Genomic DNA, 19,110 nt, shown 5'->3' on the forward strand with positions numbered 1-19,110 from the left:
TTCAACGACTTTGTGTGTGTGTGTGTGTATTATAGTTAAGAACATAACACATAGTAACATAGAGTTGCACTAATCACTGGTTTTGACAGAGAATGCACTCAATATTTTGTTGTTGGGCAACAACAAAGAGAATGGGAAGATAACAACAAAGAGAATGCAAACAAAAATCTGGCATCTTAATACCATCAAACCTGGCCGGCGGTTAACAGCGGCCGCCTTGGTTGGCTCCATGGTTGAATTAAGAAGGTTGGCTCACTTGCCAAGCTAATTAAATTGACCAACTCCGGATTTGTTTCCAAATCCTACTAGTACTTCAAATGCTAGGTTTAGATTTTAAAATGTTTTCAACAAATTTTGTTCCTTTTTCACATTTTAATTGTTTTATTTTGGAAATCTCGTTGCCAAACACGAGATTTCCGAAATCTAGTCGCAAATCTAGATTTGCTCCAAGTGTAAACACGGCTTAAAATAAAACCACTGCTACTCACAAATACGTAATTTTTGCGAACGATACGTAATGACGTAACGCAAAACTAAAACCTATCTTGGCATCCCTAATATTATTATCCACTGTCATTGAACTGTCGACAGTCGTGAGAAAGAAAAATAAATAAATAATTACGTTACTTTCTCTGGAATCCTTGTCCAATTGGAGTGGATCAATTTAATCAATCCTTCCTTCTCAATGCATAAATTAGGATAATAAATCAAACGGAGAAATATCAAAGAAAGAACCTTACCCACCCAGTCAAGGACGTTGGAAAACATTCAGAATGGATCAAACGCAAGGGGTAAAATCATAAATAAATACAGATCAGTAGTTAATACGTGTTACTAATATTATAAACAATAATATTGCAGCAAAAAGTTTCATTGGAAGCATTGAGCAAAGAGGAAATTATAAGCAAGTATAAAGGACTTTTGGGTATTGCTAAAAAGGCGAAGCAGGCAAAAGATGGTAAGATGGATCAAAAAACATTGAACTGTTGTAGTACCAAATGAATGGAAAAACGCAGGTTTATTAGTAATCAATACAAGAGTTGCATTAAAGATGAAAAAAATTATTAACATACATCTGAAGGCCTATGAACAACTCTTGCCTGGATTTGCGTGATATTAGAAATTCAATTGGATATTTAAGTTACGTTGTTATTTTAGCCACCATTGCATATGGGGCTAGCGATGTGTGCAAGCTCCCGTTGAGGATCAAGGTGTACAACCCCGATCGAGCGTTGCAATGATCCTTCCTGTTAGGCCCCAATGATGTGGACTTCCATCCTTAGCAGATCATAAGATACTTGCGTATGTCGTAGTCAAAACATCCACCTGGTTGGGTCAACTGTATAATTTGGAGGAAAATTCTATTGGTTTGCCCAAAAAGTAATTGCGGATTTTTCATATAGTCGGCGTTGACAAATTTTTTCACAGCTTGTGAAATTGCATTCTTTCTTCTGTCAGTTATCAGCTGCTACTTTTAGCTTGCTTTAGAAAAAAGTGTAAAAAAGTATATTTAATTAAAGTGCACTCTAAGTTTTATTAATTTACTTTCTTTTAAAAAATCCGCAATTACTTTTTGGGCAACCCAATATATACGAATTTATGTCGTTGTTTAAGCCACATAATTGCATGTGGAGCTGGCAATTTTTTCAAAGTTCATAACCCCGAGACCGGAGGCCACCGTAGCACAGAGGTTAGCATGCCCGCCTATGACGCTGAACGCCTGGGTTCGAATCGTGGCAGGAACATCACAAAATTTTTTTTAGCGGTAGTTATTCCTTCCTAATGCTGGCGAAATTTTGTGAGGTACTTCGCTCTGCGGCACGCCGTTTGGACTCGGCTATAAAAAGGATGTCCCTTATAATTGGGCTTAAAATTTAATCGGACAGCACTCATTGAATTGTAAGTTCTTTTATGGAATGTTCATGGGCAAATTTTGCATAGCCCCGATTGACTTGTGCAATGATCCTTCCTGTTATTTACGTAGACAGCAAAATACATTATCCCCTTAAACCACATCTCCTTCCAGTAGCCTCTTTAAAGAAGAAAAAAAAAAATACCCCAAGCCAAACAACTTCTTCTTTGAGAGTTTCTGCATGAGTTGGGTAAAGGCTTGTGCCTGGCCATATTGGAGCCATAAGTGCAAATTATTTCCGTACTACCCATTATATATTTTAGTAAATTAGATGGGCTTCCGATTACAACATTTAAAAAAAAAGGAAAAAAGATTAAAAACAACATTTAAGGAAATAAAGGTACACAGAAAAAAAGTAAAAATCGGTTTCAATCACGAAATTAATTGGTCTAATTAATTTTTTAATTGAAACTGCTTCAATCACGAAAATAATAATATCAAGCACAGTTTTTGAAAATGTATTTGAAATAGATTTCAATTACAAAGATTGCATATTCAATTTAAAAAAATGATTGAAATTTCCAATTAATTTTTTAATTGATCCAATAGAAACAATGATTGAAATTTTCGAAATATCTTTTAACTGGATCAATTAAAAATTTAGTTGAAAATATCAAAATTTTTGCGAAAAGCGCACTGTAGGGGGCGCACCCTCGATTTCGATGCAACATGGATCACATATGTAAAACTCCTGGAACACGAATTTGAGGTTTATTTTTGGGCCAGGATCACTCCTTAGAAACAAAAAACTTCCAGGCTTTTTTCAAAAATGTAACGGAAAATTATGTTTTCCGAATTATACAAGAAAGATTAGCGATGTAGTAACTTTATGAATTACATAAGAAGAGGAAGTAAACGCAACAGAAAAACGCTTGTCTAGAAAATGTTATACCAAGATCGATATAATGAAGCCGTTATGCGATTAATATGCATATTTTGATAATTAATAAGATTAGAATTGCGGTTAGAAATTTAAAAAGGTATTCAATAGACTGTTTGTGGGGAAGTTTTATCTTCTATATATAAAGAGTCTTTATTAAAATTTTAAGCGTCTAGACTTCTTCAAAAGCGGACAGTAGTAACAATGCTGTCGGGTCTAAAAAAGTTTCTGATTTCATTGAAAAATCATTGAAAGATCATTGCCAGACCACTTAACATTTTTTTTCTTTTTGTCACTCGATTCGTTCGCCAATTCAATGAAAACTGATTTTTTCTCTCTATAAAATCAGCTATTTTCAATGAATAGGCGAACGAATTGAGTGACAAAAAGAAAAAAAGTTAATGGTCTTGGTCGTTGTTGTTTAATTGAAAAAGATTAAATTTTCAATCACAGTTTATATATAAAATTTTTTAAGATTCAATTAAAAATGTTTGAATTAATTTTTTTAAAAGCACCCATATTTTATCTGCCTTGTAGCATAAATTTTGTTTTAGTCCCATAAACTATTATCATTGTCATTGCCTAGTGAAAACGTAGTTATAGGAAAGGTAATGTGGAGAGAAAGATTAACTAAAAGTTAACACCTGAGTGTGTTGCACATTAGGTTTTCATTTCTTTTGAAAACTAACTACTTGAAAGTATTTTTCCGTCTACCCTTCCATATGGTATCACAATGGGCAAAATTGGTTAATGAGTCTAGTTGCAGGCTGCCACTATGACCTAACCTTTAACATCTTTAGAGTGCTTCTCAAAACTCATCTCATAATCTGGTGTCATGCTATACATTTCCCCAATCCACGTTCATACTAAGGGTATAGAGAACACAAAACATATTGATCTTTCGCACCGATGGGTCTTGCTGTCGGACAATGTTTTTCGAGTTAATTCACAGTTGTTACAATTTTTCTTTTTTTTTTTTAGAAATATCTGAAGAAAATCGTAAGCTAAAGGAACAGCTTCAACAATGCGAAACCCAAAAAGAAGCCGATAAAAATGCTCTATTGACCATGAAAGAGATGTTAGAAGCATACACAGAACATAAATTACAACTGTCAACTCAGATCAGTGATCTGGAGAAAAGGCGCAAATTAGAAGGCGAACAACTGGACAAATTGTCTATTGAAAATGAAAGTCTTAAACGGCAAATTAGTCGTTTAACACAAGACAATGATTCCCTTCTCACCGATATAGAAAATATGGAAGGCCAACTTAAGCAAGTTAGTGGTTTGGGAAAAGAACAGAAACATCATTTGGTACTACTTGAACAGGAAATTAACGAACTAAGGCAAGCCGAAGGAAGAAATCAAGAGCTGCTGATAAAAAATGCCGATCTGACAAAATCATTGGAAGAGTTGAAGGAAAAATATGTCTTTATTAAGGAAATCAATACGGAGCAAAGACAAAAATTCAATTCATTGAAAGATAGGTTTATAGAAGTGCACAAAAAACTGAAGAAACTCAAAGAGTGTAAGCGTATACTATTGGAAACCCAACATGAGTATGCGGACTCTGTTACGCAATGGCAAATGGAAATTATCAAAGCCTCAAAGTTGTTATGCAAAGAATTGGATGGCTTGAGGGAGGAAAATATGCAGCTACTGAAGCGGTTAGGACAATCCTCACATAGACCTCTAGAGCCTTTCATAGAGAAAATAAATAATTTGCTGAGTATATTGGAGAAAATAAAAATCGATTACCATCACTTGAAAAGTGAGAATTTTGAACTACGCAAGCAAATGTCTTCGTCTAAGACTATGGCACCCAAGGGATTGCACATTACCGAAGAAAAGCTAAAGGAAATGTTGAAATTAAGCCAATTAGCTCAAAAAGAGTATAGGCAAACGATGGAAAGAAAATGCCCCAATTGTGATAGTGGTGACACCAACTCACAGGCACTATCGCCATGTTTAATAACAAAATTGGAACTATTGCAAGACTTGGCAAACAATGCTGAGAAAGAATATCGCGATCAATCTGAAGAACTACGTAAACTAAGAAATGACTATGACAACTTAAAAAATAAAACATGGATGGAAAATTCGAGCGAAATACTGACAAGAGCAGACCAAAAATTGAATGAAGTGCAAAAAGAAAATGTGTTTTTAAGGGAAGAGATTAAAATGAATGCCACCAAAATCGAAAGCTTGGACGCTTTGGAGGCTGACTTTAAAAAATTGTCATTGGAAAATTCTAGGCTACGAAATCAACTGGAGGAAAACAAAATACCTTCTCAGCAAGAAATTAAAGAAGTCACCAATCTCAGGGATCAATTGGATAAACTACAAAAATCTTCGGAAGATTATCAAGAAATGTTCACAAGAAAGGAAAGGGAACATTATGAGTTGCTCGATGAAATGCGAGAATTGAATGAAGCCCTTAAAGCAAGAGGTGATTTGATATCTCGCCAACAGGAGGAACAATTGCTGTTGAAAACAGAATTACAAAATAGTGTTGAAAAATGGCAAATCCTTCAAAAAGAAGTCGAGCATAAAGATCAAGTATTGCTCGAAAAAACCCAGACCTTGGATGTCTTAAAGAAGAATTTAGAGGAAACTAAAGAAAAACTTGCCAAACTTGAGACGGCATCAAGCTTAAACGAGGAGAAGATACGCATTTTGAGTAACGAAATAGAGATACTGCGACATGCTCAAAGCAACGCCGCTCCGGATTTAGACAATCAAAGTGATATTTTATCCACCTCCACCATTTCTAGGGCCGATGAGTTACAAAGACTTAAAGAGGTAGAGGATTCCTTTGAGGACAAATACAACAAACTACGGGGTCTGGCTACCAAATTAAAGAAAAAATTACAAGAGGAAGTCGCACACAAACAGGATTTGGAAAAAGAACTACACGAACTTCGAAACCGTGAAGGCGAGACAAAATCCAAAATAAGCTATTTACAAAACACAATTGTCGAAATGGAATCGCTGAAATCTCAAGTGTCAGAGAAACAAAAACAGATTGACTCTTTGAAAAATGAAAATCAGAAGCTGAAGTCATCACGCAAACAGGCCAATGTGCTAAATTTAGAAATTGAAGCTGCCGAAAAATCTCTTACTGAGGTCACCAATAAACTTGCTGCACGCACCTCCGAGTTGGATAGTGCTCAGGAGATAATAAAAACAAAGGATGTCACTATTGTGCAGTTGCGCAAAGAGATCGAACTGCTAGAGTCCTCAAAAACTGCCGAAACCAACCACTCCCAGCAGCTTAAGGATCAAATCGACCATTTGCAAAAGACTCTTAAGGATAGCGTACATAGCAAACAACAAGCATTGGATAAAACAAAAATATTAGAACAGGATTTGGAGAATCTGAAATTGGAGTTGGAATCGGCTAGACTTGAAATATCCAATGAAAAAAGTAATTTAGAGAAAACACTGATCGCTTTGAAGTCAGAAAAGCAGAACTTGTTCATCCAGCTTTCAAGCGCTCAACACAGCCTAGCAGAATGCGAACAGAAGCTTAAATATGCCGAAAGAGCCACGGAGGATATTCGCATAGAATACTTGGACTACAAAGTAAAGGCTCAGGCGGTATTAAGAAAGAATCAAAATCGTGATTCAACCAAGGAACGAGAGCTGGAGGAGGAATTGTTGGCTTTAAGAGCGACCGAAACTCAACTAAAAGCCACCATTGATAGCCTGTCGACAAAATTGCAAATTTTGGAAAAAGACAAGGAACTTATGGCCGACGACAACAATCAGGCGAAAAAACGTTCTCAAGAATTAATGCAGCTAATTGAAAATTTGCGAGAACAAAATGAGACTCTCAATCAGGAGATGCAACAACAACAACAGCAGCAGCATGAAACTCTTAAGCAACAACGTCAGCAATTAGAGACAATGGATGTATGTCATAAAGATCAGATCAATTCACTAAATGCCAATCACCAAAGGCAATTGGAACAAATACAAAAAGAGCTTTCGTTCAACAACAATCCTCGTTTGCCAACCATGGTGGGAGCTTCAAAGTCTACTTCCTCTTCGCATTTCGCTGATCATCAGTCGAAAATAGATTATATTCTCATGGAACGTGAAGATGCCGAAGGTTCGGAGGAAGCAGCTGAAAATTTAGCCACATTAGCCGCTTCACGCAAAATTTCCAATGCCTCGTCCTCAATAGCAAAACGTTCGCATGATTTTATGCCACTGGACGAACTCTTAAACACACCGATCAATGCCATTACCAGTGAAACATTGATTACTACGCCTATGCACAATACGGCAGATAATTTGAACAACATGGATATGTTACAATTGGAATTGAACTCCACCAAAGAGCGTTTACAAAAACAGGAGAGTCGTGTTCGTCATTTGACCGCATTATTGGCAGAAAATGAACAGGACCTAGCAAAGCTTACGCAAATGAATGATATGCTAAAGGAGGAGTTGCGCAGGCAAGAAAGATCTGTGGAGAGAGAACAACATCTGCATAACTCGGAGTATGTTAAAAACGTTATTATGAAGGTAAGTTAGCAAAATTTTGTTCATTTTTTTTTATCTATTGTTGGAAATAAGACTTTATAAGGCTAAGCAGATTCGTGATGATATCATTTCCCAGGGCCCATATCGCTGTGGTTCCAAATCGAAAAAATATTGAAATTTTGTCTTGGGAAAAAGGTGGCAGGGAGGGGAGTAATGGCTCCAATTTCCTTTGCTAGTAAATGAAACGCAAGCATAGTTTGGGTGGTTGTGTACACTGAGGCGGCTGCCCTTGCCGATAAAGGAATCCATCGGGTCAATCCGGCAAAAAATTGGTAAATTTTCTGCCAACAGTTCGATAGCGTTAATAACGCCGCTAAGATGAAAAAGCTTCTCTGAAAAACCCATGCTCAAACTGAAACGTTAGAAGACGACATGGGAGTGACAGCAGAAACAACGGGGGAGATGTTGGGGCTATTAATGAAAACTCATTTTCTACAGGATACGACGGGACTCACGGCGACTCCGGAATCTTAAATTAATGACGCTGATCGAAGGCTTATCGTTATAGAATTTATGGTAATGGTAGAATTTATGGCTTCCAACCATTTAAGTCAACCGGACCGTCGATCCTACAGAAGGAGACCGACAGTGTGGCCACTATTATCACAGCCTGCCTAGGACTTGCATATACTCCGAAAGCCTGACAGGAGGCATTGTATTTATACCCATCCTGGCAAGTTAAGTTATGCGATACCATAGGCCTGCAGATACCATGGCAAAAAGTAGGACATCCAGCGAACTGATCAAATACAAACAGCATGCCTATGCCAAGTTAAGATCGTTGGAGGCTGCCCTGCACGAGGTTGTTTATAAAAGAAGAATCCTTAGATGCCAAGACGTTTTGTTGTTGTAGCCAAATTTGCATGTCGAGGTGGCGATCCTCGTCAAGCTCTTATAGGCGAGCAAGCTCATTCCGATCTATACGACCGATCGCCGCGGGAACAAAATGACCATTGATTATTTAAAGGCGCCAATAACTCGCCTTGTCGTATCGAGCATCATCGGCACTCAGTATTTAAGCGAGAGCCAGTGCCACACAGCCTGTCACTGAGACTCTCCACTCGATACCGCTGATTGTTCGCGACTGCAGTTGCAGCTACTCCGTATGGACCATTCCACTATCCGGAACCCGTAGACGCTTTTTTAATTGATCAATTAAAAAATTAATTAAAAATTTAAAAAATTGTAATCATTGTTTTAATTGAATATGCAATTTTTTCAATTGAAAAGTTGTTCAATTACTTTTTCAAAAACTAAGACTATTATTATCATTTTCGCGATTAAAGCAGTTTCAATTAAAACATTAATTGGATCAATTAATTTCGTGATTGAAAACCATTTTTATTTTTTTCTGTGTGGAGTTTTTGCCACACGTTGACAATTCTGATACTTTCTGACGTATTCTTAAATTAACAGGCCAGCCATTAGACATGTATTTCATAACAGATTGGAAAATGTAGTCGCCTTTGGTTGCATTGACTATGGCTTTAAAAGTGAGTTGTATAGTTTGCACTGCTTCGTCGACCTCTCTACGAATCACTGATGAGTCAAGATAATTCTTCTGCGTGACCAAAACTTGAAACTCATACGCCAACAAGAAGAGAGAGCCTTAAGTTCTAAACCGTTGGCTGTGTAAATTAGAATTCAACCAAATATTGATAGCAACGGTTTATGGTCAATGTGCAAAGTAAATTTGCTACCAAACAGCATTCTGTGATACTGTACTGCGAATATGAGGGCGAAGCCTCCCTTATCGATTTGACTATAATTGCGTTCAAGAAGATTCAACGATCTGGAAACCTGTGATGATGCATCTGCTGCCAAATGAATGGGTTAGCTGGGGATGCAGTATGTTTAAAGCACATCCGAAGTTAAAGTTCGGTTGAAGTCATCCAACGATTTTTTACACTGTGGGGTCCAGATGAATTTATGATCCTTTTTCAAAAAATCGGCAAGAGGTTTACGAAGACTTCGGATGATGTTGTTGACAAACATGGAGTAGTGGTCGATCGAACCTTGGCAAAATTTTCGGGAATATTAAAATTTTTGATAGGACTGATTGTACTAGGTCAGGTCAAATGACTTCTTTGTTGATAACTAGTCCCAAGTACTTAATATCTTAAAAAAAATATATTTTTTTAAATATTTGCTATGGCCACCCTTTGCACCTAGAACGCATTACAACAGCTTTTCATTGAATGCACCATGGCTGAACTATTTAAAAAGTTAAAAAGTTAAAAGTTTTCTCATTTTTACTACAACATTAAAACCATATGGGGAAATCGCCATCTTGGCATCAAGCTGTAGTGGAATTCAGTAGTGTTTTAACGAAAATCGTTTAGTTAAAAAGCTTTAACAGAAAAGCTAACGAATTTGGTATTCAGGAGCTACTTTTAACGATATTCAACATCGTTAAAATCAGATGTTTTCGGCAACGAATAGAAAATCGGTAACTAAACGACGAACAATTATTTGGTGTTTACTTTAACAATGGCTTTAGAGTAGAGCTGGCCAACTATCGATAATAGCAGCATTCGATATTTTCGATAGTTTTAATAATAAATATCGATACTATCGTTGATGTCCCATCAACTTTATTTCAAACGAAAATGAGAAGTAAAAATTAGGAGATCGATGTATAAAGAAGCAATATCAATGCACAGACCAAATAAAACCAAGATTAAAAAAGTCAGCTGGATGTCATAAGAGAAATCATTGTACAAACTGTTAGCCTAATCGGATTAAAATTGCACTCTCTATAGGCCCAATGTATCATAAAGGATACACTAAGTGTCGGCTTGCTTTTTTTTTGTTTAAATTTGTAAAAAAAAATGCTTTTTCAATAGTATTACTATCGGAAAAATATCAATCGATATTCAGTCAAAAAATAAAATATCGATAGTACCGATAGTGCCATCGATATTTTGCCAGGTCTTCTTTAGGTCTGGTATTCCATTCCGCTTTCGGGATAGCCGCTAAAATGTTTAGTTGTTTATCGAGCGAAATTTGACAGCAATCAAACGTTTTTGTTTCCATACCAATACACGTTTCTTTATCTGCACTTATTGTTTTCTCTATTTTATATTCTTTGTATCCAATAAATAAATAAAAAAAACAACCACTGAAACCTATAAAACAAACAGAAATGATGCCGGCAATAGTTTCAAGTGTTGCCACTATAATAGTTTTTGCCATTTTCCTCACTATAACGATTCGCCGACGTTTTTTATATGGAGTTCGACAGCATTCCGCCTGAAAAGCTGAATAGAATACTCAGCTTTAGAGTATTTTTCTCTTGTTTTTTCTTAAAACATTTCGGATATGTGTATGTAAAATCAATTAATTAGCGTGTGTTTCTTAATATGAAAAAAAAAAACAAAATGTCCACAAAAGTTTTATACGAATCAATTGGTATTGGTAGCACTTTTCCTAAATAATTATGTGCATTTGTGATGTTGTTAAATTAATAAAAGATTTTCAGGCTATGAGAAGAATTATTTAATATTTCTTGTCGATCCCTCTTTGTGTTTTTCGTTTTTTTGGGTAGAGTTGCCAGAGAGAAAAAAGAAAACGATTTCTGTTAACAAGGAGTTAAAGAATAACATAATCGTAAGTGCAAACGATTTTTTTTCGACATATTTTACTAAACGATTTTCGTTATAGTTACAGAATTGTGGTACTGATCGACATTTTGCCAACACAAACAAAGAAATTTGTGTGCGTTTGTGTGTACGTTCAATGAAAGTTGAAAATTAAATTTCTTTTAGGTGTGTAGAGTTCTTTCTCGACATACTGTATTTGTATAAGCGAGGTCGTTTCTGCGCATCACTTATATGTGTTGCCAGATTCGTACGCTGTTTGATGATGCCATATATAAGAGGGCAATGAGAGAGGCAATGAGGGTTACCCTAACAAAAGTAAAATCCGATTAGGACAATTTAGAACTCAAATTCAAACATAAGTTGTTAGGAGATGAATACAAATAAGACATCCAAATTAGCGGTCGCCAAACAGAGGCCATACACTTTAACGAATGTGCCGATTGATTCGAATTATATAGGAACAAAGTAATAGGTTTTGGTAGAAGAGAATGAATTTGACATCAAAATTTGGCGTCATATATCTGGCGCCATAGATCGCCAAAATACAAGTAAAAAAAAAACATAAATAAAATAAAGGTAATTTTTTCGTATGCTTCGTGCGTTTTTATATAGAGATCAATCAGCGAAATTTCATTTAATGCTATTTTAATTTAATATCTTTTCTTTTCAGTTTTTAACACTGAATAATGCCGATGAGAAAACTCGTTTAGTACCTGTTCTAAATACAATACTTAAATTAAGTCGTCCAGAAACAGAAATACTTAATTGTGTAGCCAAAGGACAGAAAGGTAAAAGCATACAAGAGTAATGAAAAACAGAATCTAATTCAAGTTTATTGTCTTGGACTTGTTTATAGTTTCAGAAGCTACACAACGAGGAGGAGGTTGGGGCAACTTTTTGCCTTGGGGTGGAGGAGGAGGCGGAAATAGTAATAACTAAAATCATCCCTTGGTTGGAGAAATTGTTTCTAGAGTGTTTTAAACAGAAAAATATGTGTTAAGAATTCCATATATAAAAATCTATCTCGTTACCTAGTATTTAAAGCAGTTACAAATAGTGATGTGTGTAGTGTTTTATTTTTTAGTAATCAATATCATAATTTATTTCGTACATTTATATATATCTCGTGAATAAATTATATATTCTCTTGACGTTGTATTTATATTTTGAGTACTTTCAGTTTTCTCTATTATAATTTTTGTTGCCAATTTATAGTTTAAACATGTCTGTAATATGTATATATAAAAAAATGAAAACGAACGTATTATTCCCAAAAGAAATAAAATAAAGCAGTTAGCTGTGTACATATACATATATGCATGTATATATATATATAGCATATATTTTTATAAATAAGCATTATATTCCATTTATACCGTATGTATGTGTACGCAATTTGAAGACTATGACCTAATCATTTACAAAATAAAGTTATACATAAAAAACATCACAATAAAAATTCTTTAAAATATTAATAAACACAATTATGTTCGTTGGGGCTAGGGTCTGATCGAATTTTTGGGAAATATTGCTGCAATTTTTTCAATCCAACATGTAATGGTAATTTTCCATTTGTTTTTTTTATGTATGTTTTGCAATCAATCTCACTATTTACTTTAAATTGTTTTTAATGCAGAACACAAACCCCCTTTTTTAATAGATGAATGGAGAAAAGACAAATTCCATTTATTTGAACCTTATCTATGGTTGGGCTTAAAAATTAATCAGTTTTTCTTCTCATTAGTTACGGAATTAGGAAAATCTATTTATTGCCAAACGCCCGCGTAGTTACCCACCAGAGTAGCTGGCAATGGACCACCGGCTGCAAACAGTCTCATACCTGTGCTATCATAGCAATGTGTGTATATAGCCGGCACATACTTAACATTGAAACCATCCATTTCGTCCTCTGGGTACTGTAATGAATAAGATGATTATAATATGATGAGTATGGTAAAACTGGCTTAGATATCATACTATTTAAAACAGTTAACCTAGTTTTGAATTCTTCTTCTTCTGTTCAGAAGACATGAAACCTGAAATATTCAATTTGCATTAAATAATTCGTTGTGTATTATCGAATAATACATTCATAGAAGTAATTGGTTGTTGTTGTTGTAGCCACATTTTCATATGGAGATGGGCATTGGTTATTTAAAGGAGACAATAGCTCGCCTTGTCATACCGAGCATCATAGGCACTCAGTATTTGTGCAACAGCCGGTGCCGCCCGGCCTCTAACTGAGATTCTCCGCTCGATACTGCTGATTGTCCGCGACTGCTGTTGCAGCTACTCCGTATGAAGCATTCGAATATCCGCAACTTGTGGACGCGCCCGGTCTCGTAGCCAAGCTTCTCGTGACAGCAATGAACACCACACAAAACGGAACTCAATGTTCCAGTATGTGTTGTGCTCACAGCTGGCTAATAACTTTGGATTTATCACACCTAATAGAAAGCTTGTTCACTAACACTGGTGTTTACTGTAGAAACGCATATCCCGAGATGAGAAATTGTACATGAATATGATAGACATAGGCCTTAGTCTACCGTACTAAAACTGGAAATTCTAGCCATATCCGTCCCGTTTATAAAAATCACGATGGCGGCTATCTGCTTAAAGTTTTGGGCCATTTGCAAATCGGTCCTTTCGGTTCAGATTTGGATATCTCCCATATAAAGTAGTCTCTCGACTTCACCTCTGAACCCCTGGAAACTGCAATTTTTATCCAATTGAGCTGGAATGCAAGACTTCTTACCATCGTGTCAAATCGGTAAAAATAAAACTATTCCGATTTGACAGATTGAGCCCCTGTAAGCCGCAATTGTTATTGGCTGAAATTTTGCACGTAATGTTTTTATACCCACCATCGAAGGATAGGGTATATTCATTTTGCCATTCCGTTTGCTACACATCGAAATATCTGTTTTCGACCCTATAAAGTATATATATCCATCCGTTCGTCCGTTTAAATCACGCTACAGGTCGGTCCAGATTTGGATATAGCCATAAAAGGTTAATTTATTAACCGATATTGCTGAAATTGGGTACAAAGAGTTGCGTAAGGCCCATCGACATTCATACTGAGTATGGTCAAAATCGGGCAGTATTTGGATATAGCTGCAATATATACCGATCTCCCGATTTATGTTCTTGAGACAATAAAAGAACGTTATTACTCGATTTCGAGTATTCCTCGACATTCGTGTTCAATATGGTTCAGATAGGTTTATATTTGGATATAGCTGTCATATACATATACCGATCTCCCATTTTAAATTCTTAGGCCCAAAAAAAGGTGAATTTTTTAACCGATGAATGTACAATGAGTTGTGTTAAACCCTTAAATAGCCTTCTTGAATATGGTGAAGATCGGACTATATTTAGATAAAGCTGCTATGGGTTCATAAATGAACCATAAATGGCCCAACTTTGGATAGGTTTCCAAAGTTCGGCCTGCCGATCTTAATGCCCTTCTTTATTACTTACAATGATAAATTAAAATGTACCAATACTTTAGTTGTGGGCATAAAACTTAAATCTGTTATAAAACTATACTTTAATCAGTGAGTATTTTCGTTAGGGGATTTTCTTAGGGAATAAAATATTTTAATTGGGTATTTTTTAAGGAAATTTATTTGGGATTGTGGGGGTTTTTTAAAAAAAAAATCTGGCAACCGTGCTCGAAGTTGATGAATAAAAGGTATAGGTATGTATTAAGTTCTGCAGACTGTTCAAGGATTATGCGCACGGAGTTAATGTGGTCGGCACAAGAACGTCCTGGCCGAAAACCTGCCTGTTTCTTCCTCAAAATGCTGTTGTTGTTGTTGTTGTTGTTGTTGTAGCAGTTTATTGTTTTCTATCTTTCGTCTGCTTGATTCTGTTGAGTGTCAAGACCCAGGAACTCTGCGACTAAGATGGGGTGCGTCCACAGGGATCTGGGTCTGAGTTGAGTGGGTCTGGCCGGGCAGTTAAACAGGTGACGTGTATCGTCACCTGTCCCTGGTTACAATCGGGACATACATCTTGCACGTCGGCATCAATCCTAGCCCGATTTCTTCGGTGGCGGTCGTTCTCCAAGGACTACATTCACCCGGTAGCCAATTACCGCGTCTGCTACCGTGTCTTCATGAATGTTGTTCAGACCCGCTTGATATGCCGCTTGATCTAGAGGTTCTCTCTTGTAGCGCTGATCCTCACGCTCTAGGTCGTGTAGATTTACCTTAAGGCTTCTGGGCGGTGGGTATCTATCCACAAGATGATGATTTGGATGGTTTCTGCGATAACAGCCCAAAGGGTATTGCTTAGACAGCATATAGTTATGTCTTCGCACTGGTAGGATCTTTGTCTCCTGATGGAGGGTAATAGACTAGATACTAGCCGTTTAACCGTCGACATTTTCTTTCTCAATTTTTGTTTAGAGATAAAATGTTTCTATTATTCTAACATATGTTTAACTTACCACTATGCCTTTGCTGCATTTTAATGTGACAGTACGTGAAGCATTCACGCTGCTCTCTAGATATTTTCCAGCACGTATGTCATAGAATAAAAGCATTCCTAGACCGGTACCAACAGTTAAAAGATTGCCTTCGAAAGATGTGGCCCGTATACCACAACCGCTATAGCGTGATGTAATCTTTTTAATAGTCTGTAACAAAAAATAAAAAAATCGTTGTCTACTAACGAAAAAAGATTATTCAATATTTTGTATACCTGTAAAGTTCTGGTATCCAAGAGAATTGTATAAGATCGACATCCAATAGCATATAAACCATCACTGTGATAAGCTATGCTAACATTGTCTTGACAATTTGGCAGTTTACGTGAAAGTTTTTGTTTAAATGTCTCTGCATTAAAAACATGTATATATCCATTCAGGGATAAAGCAGCTATTTCTCGGAATTCTTTGTTAAAACAAAGCGAGCGAATCTGAAAATTTAAATTAGCAAACATTTTATAATGGCTAAGAAGTTTTTATAATAAAATTATATTGAAGTAACTACTACTAGTTGAGTGTTGGCATACTTCTGTATTGCCTTTCATACACACCCTCTGAGCTGTTCGGCAATCTCGAACACATAAGGGATTAATTGTGGCAAATGTTGGGCAAAACTCCTTGCCACCGTCGGGAAATTCCATGTGTTCCTCATTTACTCGCCACAGTGCCATGCGTGAATCTTTTGAACCCGATACAATAAACTGATCATCCAACCAACACATTCCCATTATTAAGTCTCTGTGTCCATTTTCGCCTACGCACACCGGATCCAATGTTGGTAGACGGTATATAGCTATATCCGCTGAGTTACGGGCACCAGTGGCCAAATATGTGCGACTTGGATTGATTTCAATTGCATGCAATCCTCCTTGGACTTCAGGATGATTTGCTCTATTTGTCGATAGAGTAGGAATGGCATCGACACGTCTCATATTTACATCGTACACAAGAAGCTAATAAAAAAAATATAAATGCAATTATTCGCTCTTCAGCTATTCAAGAAATATTTATCATCTATTAATAATAACTTGCCTTGTTGCACTTAGTTCCGAATATAACTTGACGATTGCTCAACCATTTGGAACAGAAGACTTTATTAATATAGCCCAAGTTTATTTGTGTCTCTCTCAACATATCATGTGTCAACACATATCTACTTGTTTGCTCAAAGTTTATTTTACGTCTCTGAAAGCAAAAATATTTATTCAAAATGTTTCAATTACACATTAAAATGTCCAAGTCTCGTTTTACCTCATTTAGACCATTCTCCCTACTACGAATAAAGTCGTAAAAATTGTACGAAGTGTTTAGCACTTCTTCCTGCTGTTCTGGTGTTTCTTCATCACTCCCGGAGTCCTCGTATGTCACAAAATCATCTGGTTTATCCGGCTTTCTTCGACGCTCTGCTCGTAGAGCTCTTGTCTTGGCCCTTCGTTCCTCAAGACGTGAATTAACATGGCAAGAAGGATAAGTCCCAACTACACTGTTTCGTACCGTTTGCACCATGCCATTGAACATTTTCTAGTGCCTGTGTGATTGATATTGTAATCTAACAATAAATTTATATTATTTTCCAATTACCAAAATAGTATTTTAACAAGTCAAAGTATTTATTTTCTTTATTTATATTCTTTCACTTGATATTTTTTTTTCTTTTTTACACATTGAAATTACGTGAAATTTTCACGTACTTCTTTATTCTTGATGTGGTAATTTCAATATAATTATTCAAATATTGTTTTAAACTTTATTTGTGGTATGTTTTTAACTAAGATATTCTTTGACCAGTGACCAACTTTTATTTGTGCTATGGAGCTATCACAGATGTTCAATAACTATAGATGTTCCATCGACTCTTTTAAGAGGCACCACGTACAACACAACGTAAACGAAGAAAATTAGAGAAGAGAGAATTTCAACATAACTGTGCATGAACAATGAATCCGTTTTCAGTGGATTGTGGACATTTTTAAGCTTTTAAACTTTAAATTATTTCGAAAAAACACTTGTTAACTTCTTTTTGTCAATTAACTTTTATTTTTCTGCTGATTTTATGTGCACCCAATTACATTTTCTCCTCTCTTAGGTGACCCTTAGAAATAAAACAAAAGTAAACGTCAGATTTCTAATCGTTGTTTGTGGTTTTGAGAGAGAGGGAAAATTCATCTATAAGAAATCTTTCGTCTGTACACACACCCCCACCCCCCGCCCCTAAAACAACCCAAGCATACAACTATTTTTCACTTTAGGTTCAATTTGTGCGTGTGTGCGACAAAAAGACGAAGTCGACTTGCAGTTATTAAAATATTTCGATTTCATTTTAATTTCAGCTACGTTTACATTATAGAGTTGGTATTCTTTTCGGCTTTAAGCCTAGTTCTGACTTCACCCACAGCGAAAATTCCTTTTAAATTAAGTTTGGTACTATATTCGGGTTTGGCGGTGAAACTCCATATAAAAAAATATTGATGAAAGGTGTTCGTTTCGCTATAACTTGTTTTTTCATCTAGTGAAAATTTACATTTCACAACGCCCAAAAAGAGCACAATCATAGTTGCTGCGCACAAGTCGTTTTCTTATGTAAAATATACGCGATCGCCAAACTTCTAATTGTAACTAAGTGTTTGTTAGTGTTAGTTATCTTGCTCACATGTACTTACTCGGGGTTGAAAAAAAAAATATTGTTTGTGGATGCATAAATAAGAAACTATTGGGTTGCCCAAACAGTAATTGCGGATTTTTAAAAAGAAAGTAAATGCATTTTTAATAAAACTTAGAATGAACTTTAATCAAATATACTTTTACACTTTTTTTCTAAAGCAAGCTAAAAGTAACAGCTGATAATTGACAGAAGAAAGAATGCAATTATATTGTACTACAAAATCTATTTATTTTTACAAATAAAAGCAGAATTCGTTACTTTTTAAATATTTTCGTGTTTTATTATTTATTAATTTCGAATGGGTGGGTTTTGGCGGAAATTGCAACAACATATATGAATTTGAGTGCGGTCTACACACTCACATTTGTATGTAAACATGTACGTGTCAGCTGATAAATTGGTTGGTGCCATATGAATTTTTATATGTAAATGGCAACATTTTGGCCAAAGAAACCCCAAAAAATTAAATGTGATAATCTTGTCAAACCACCGAAAGAACTATTTAGGGGAATTTTCCCCCAAAAAGAACGTATTACCAGCCTATAATGTGAAATCCGACGTACTCTTTTCTTTGTCAGAACACTAACAAGAGTCAAACAACAACCCACAACAAAGACAACAGTATGGAAGCAGAGTTGATTCAGCCCATTTCTTGAACGTTTAATAACATTTGCAAATAAAATTGTGCAAAATTTATTCTGATGCAGCGACATGTCGCTACTATTTTGCTCATAGTACTCAGTACCACTTGTCAGAAATTTGTTCGCATTATCTTCGTCGCCATTTTTTTTAGTGCGTTTTGACGTGTGAAAAGTGGAAATCAGTGCAAGGTTTTTCGGGTGAACAACTGTCAGCTGAAAAGGTGGTCGCACGCAAACAGCTGTTAAAATCCTGCCAGGTTTGACAGTATTAAGATATCAGCTTTTTGTTTCTCTTCTCTTTGGTGTTATCTTCTTTCTCGCATACTCTGCCCATGTACGCACACACGCACACAAATTTAATT

At 35.9% G+C, this 19,110-nt stretch overlaps 2 protein-coding genes across 4 annotated transcripts; one reads left to right on the plus strand and one right to left on the minus strand.

The window, feature by feature from the left end:
- The first annotated feature begins 583 nt into the window (after window positions 1-583).
- On the plus strand, window positions 584-12,110 carry LOC106090998 (GRIP and coiled-coil domain-containing protein 2). The gene is made up of 5 exons (XM_013257378.2): window positions 584-791; window positions 862-958; window positions 3,774-7,324; window positions 11,615-11,732; window positions 11,801-12,110. The coding sequence occupies exons 1-5, from the start codon at window positions 774-776 to the stop codon at window positions 11,881-11,883; spliced, it is 3,867 nt and encodes a 1,288-aa protein (XP_013112832.2). The 5' UTR covers window positions 584-773; the 3' UTR covers window positions 11,884-12,110.
- Window positions 12,111-12,313: 203 nt separating this feature from the next.
- On the minus strand, window positions 12,314-17,536 carry LOC106090999 (DDB1- and CUL4-associated factor 12 homolog). Of its 3 annotated transcripts, none has more exons than XM_013257380.2 (7): window positions 17,242-17,536; window positions 16,697-16,994; window positions 16,478-16,630; window positions 15,997-16,398; window positions 15,661-15,876; window positions 15,407-15,595; window positions 12,314-12,860 (listed from the first exon to the last, which is right to left on the minus strand). In XM_013257380.2, exons 2-7 carry the CDS (start codon window positions 16,961-16,963, stop codon window positions 12,711-12,713), a joined length of 1,377 nt encoding a protein of 458 aa, XP_013112834.1. In that variant the 5' UTR covers window positions 16,964-16,994; window positions 17,242-17,536; the 3' UTR covers window positions 12,314-12,710. The 3 variants fall into 3 exon arrangements, with proteins under 3 accessions (XP_013112834.1, XP_013112833.1, XP_013112835.1); XM_013257379.2 differs by having other exon boundaries at window positions 17,137-17,536; XM_013257381.2 differs by lacking the exon at window positions 17,242-17,536 and adding an exon at window positions 17,027-17,127 and having other exon boundaries at window positions 16,697-16,973.
- Between the last annotated feature and the right edge of the window lie 1,574 nt (window positions 17,537-19,110).

This window comes from Stomoxys calcitrans, chromosome 2 (genome assembly GCF_963082655.1).
Source record: "Stomoxys calcitrans chromosome 2, idStoCalc2.1, whole genome shotgun sequence".
NCBI lineage: Eukaryota > Metazoa > Arthropoda > Insecta > Diptera > Muscidae > Stomoxys > Stomoxys calcitrans.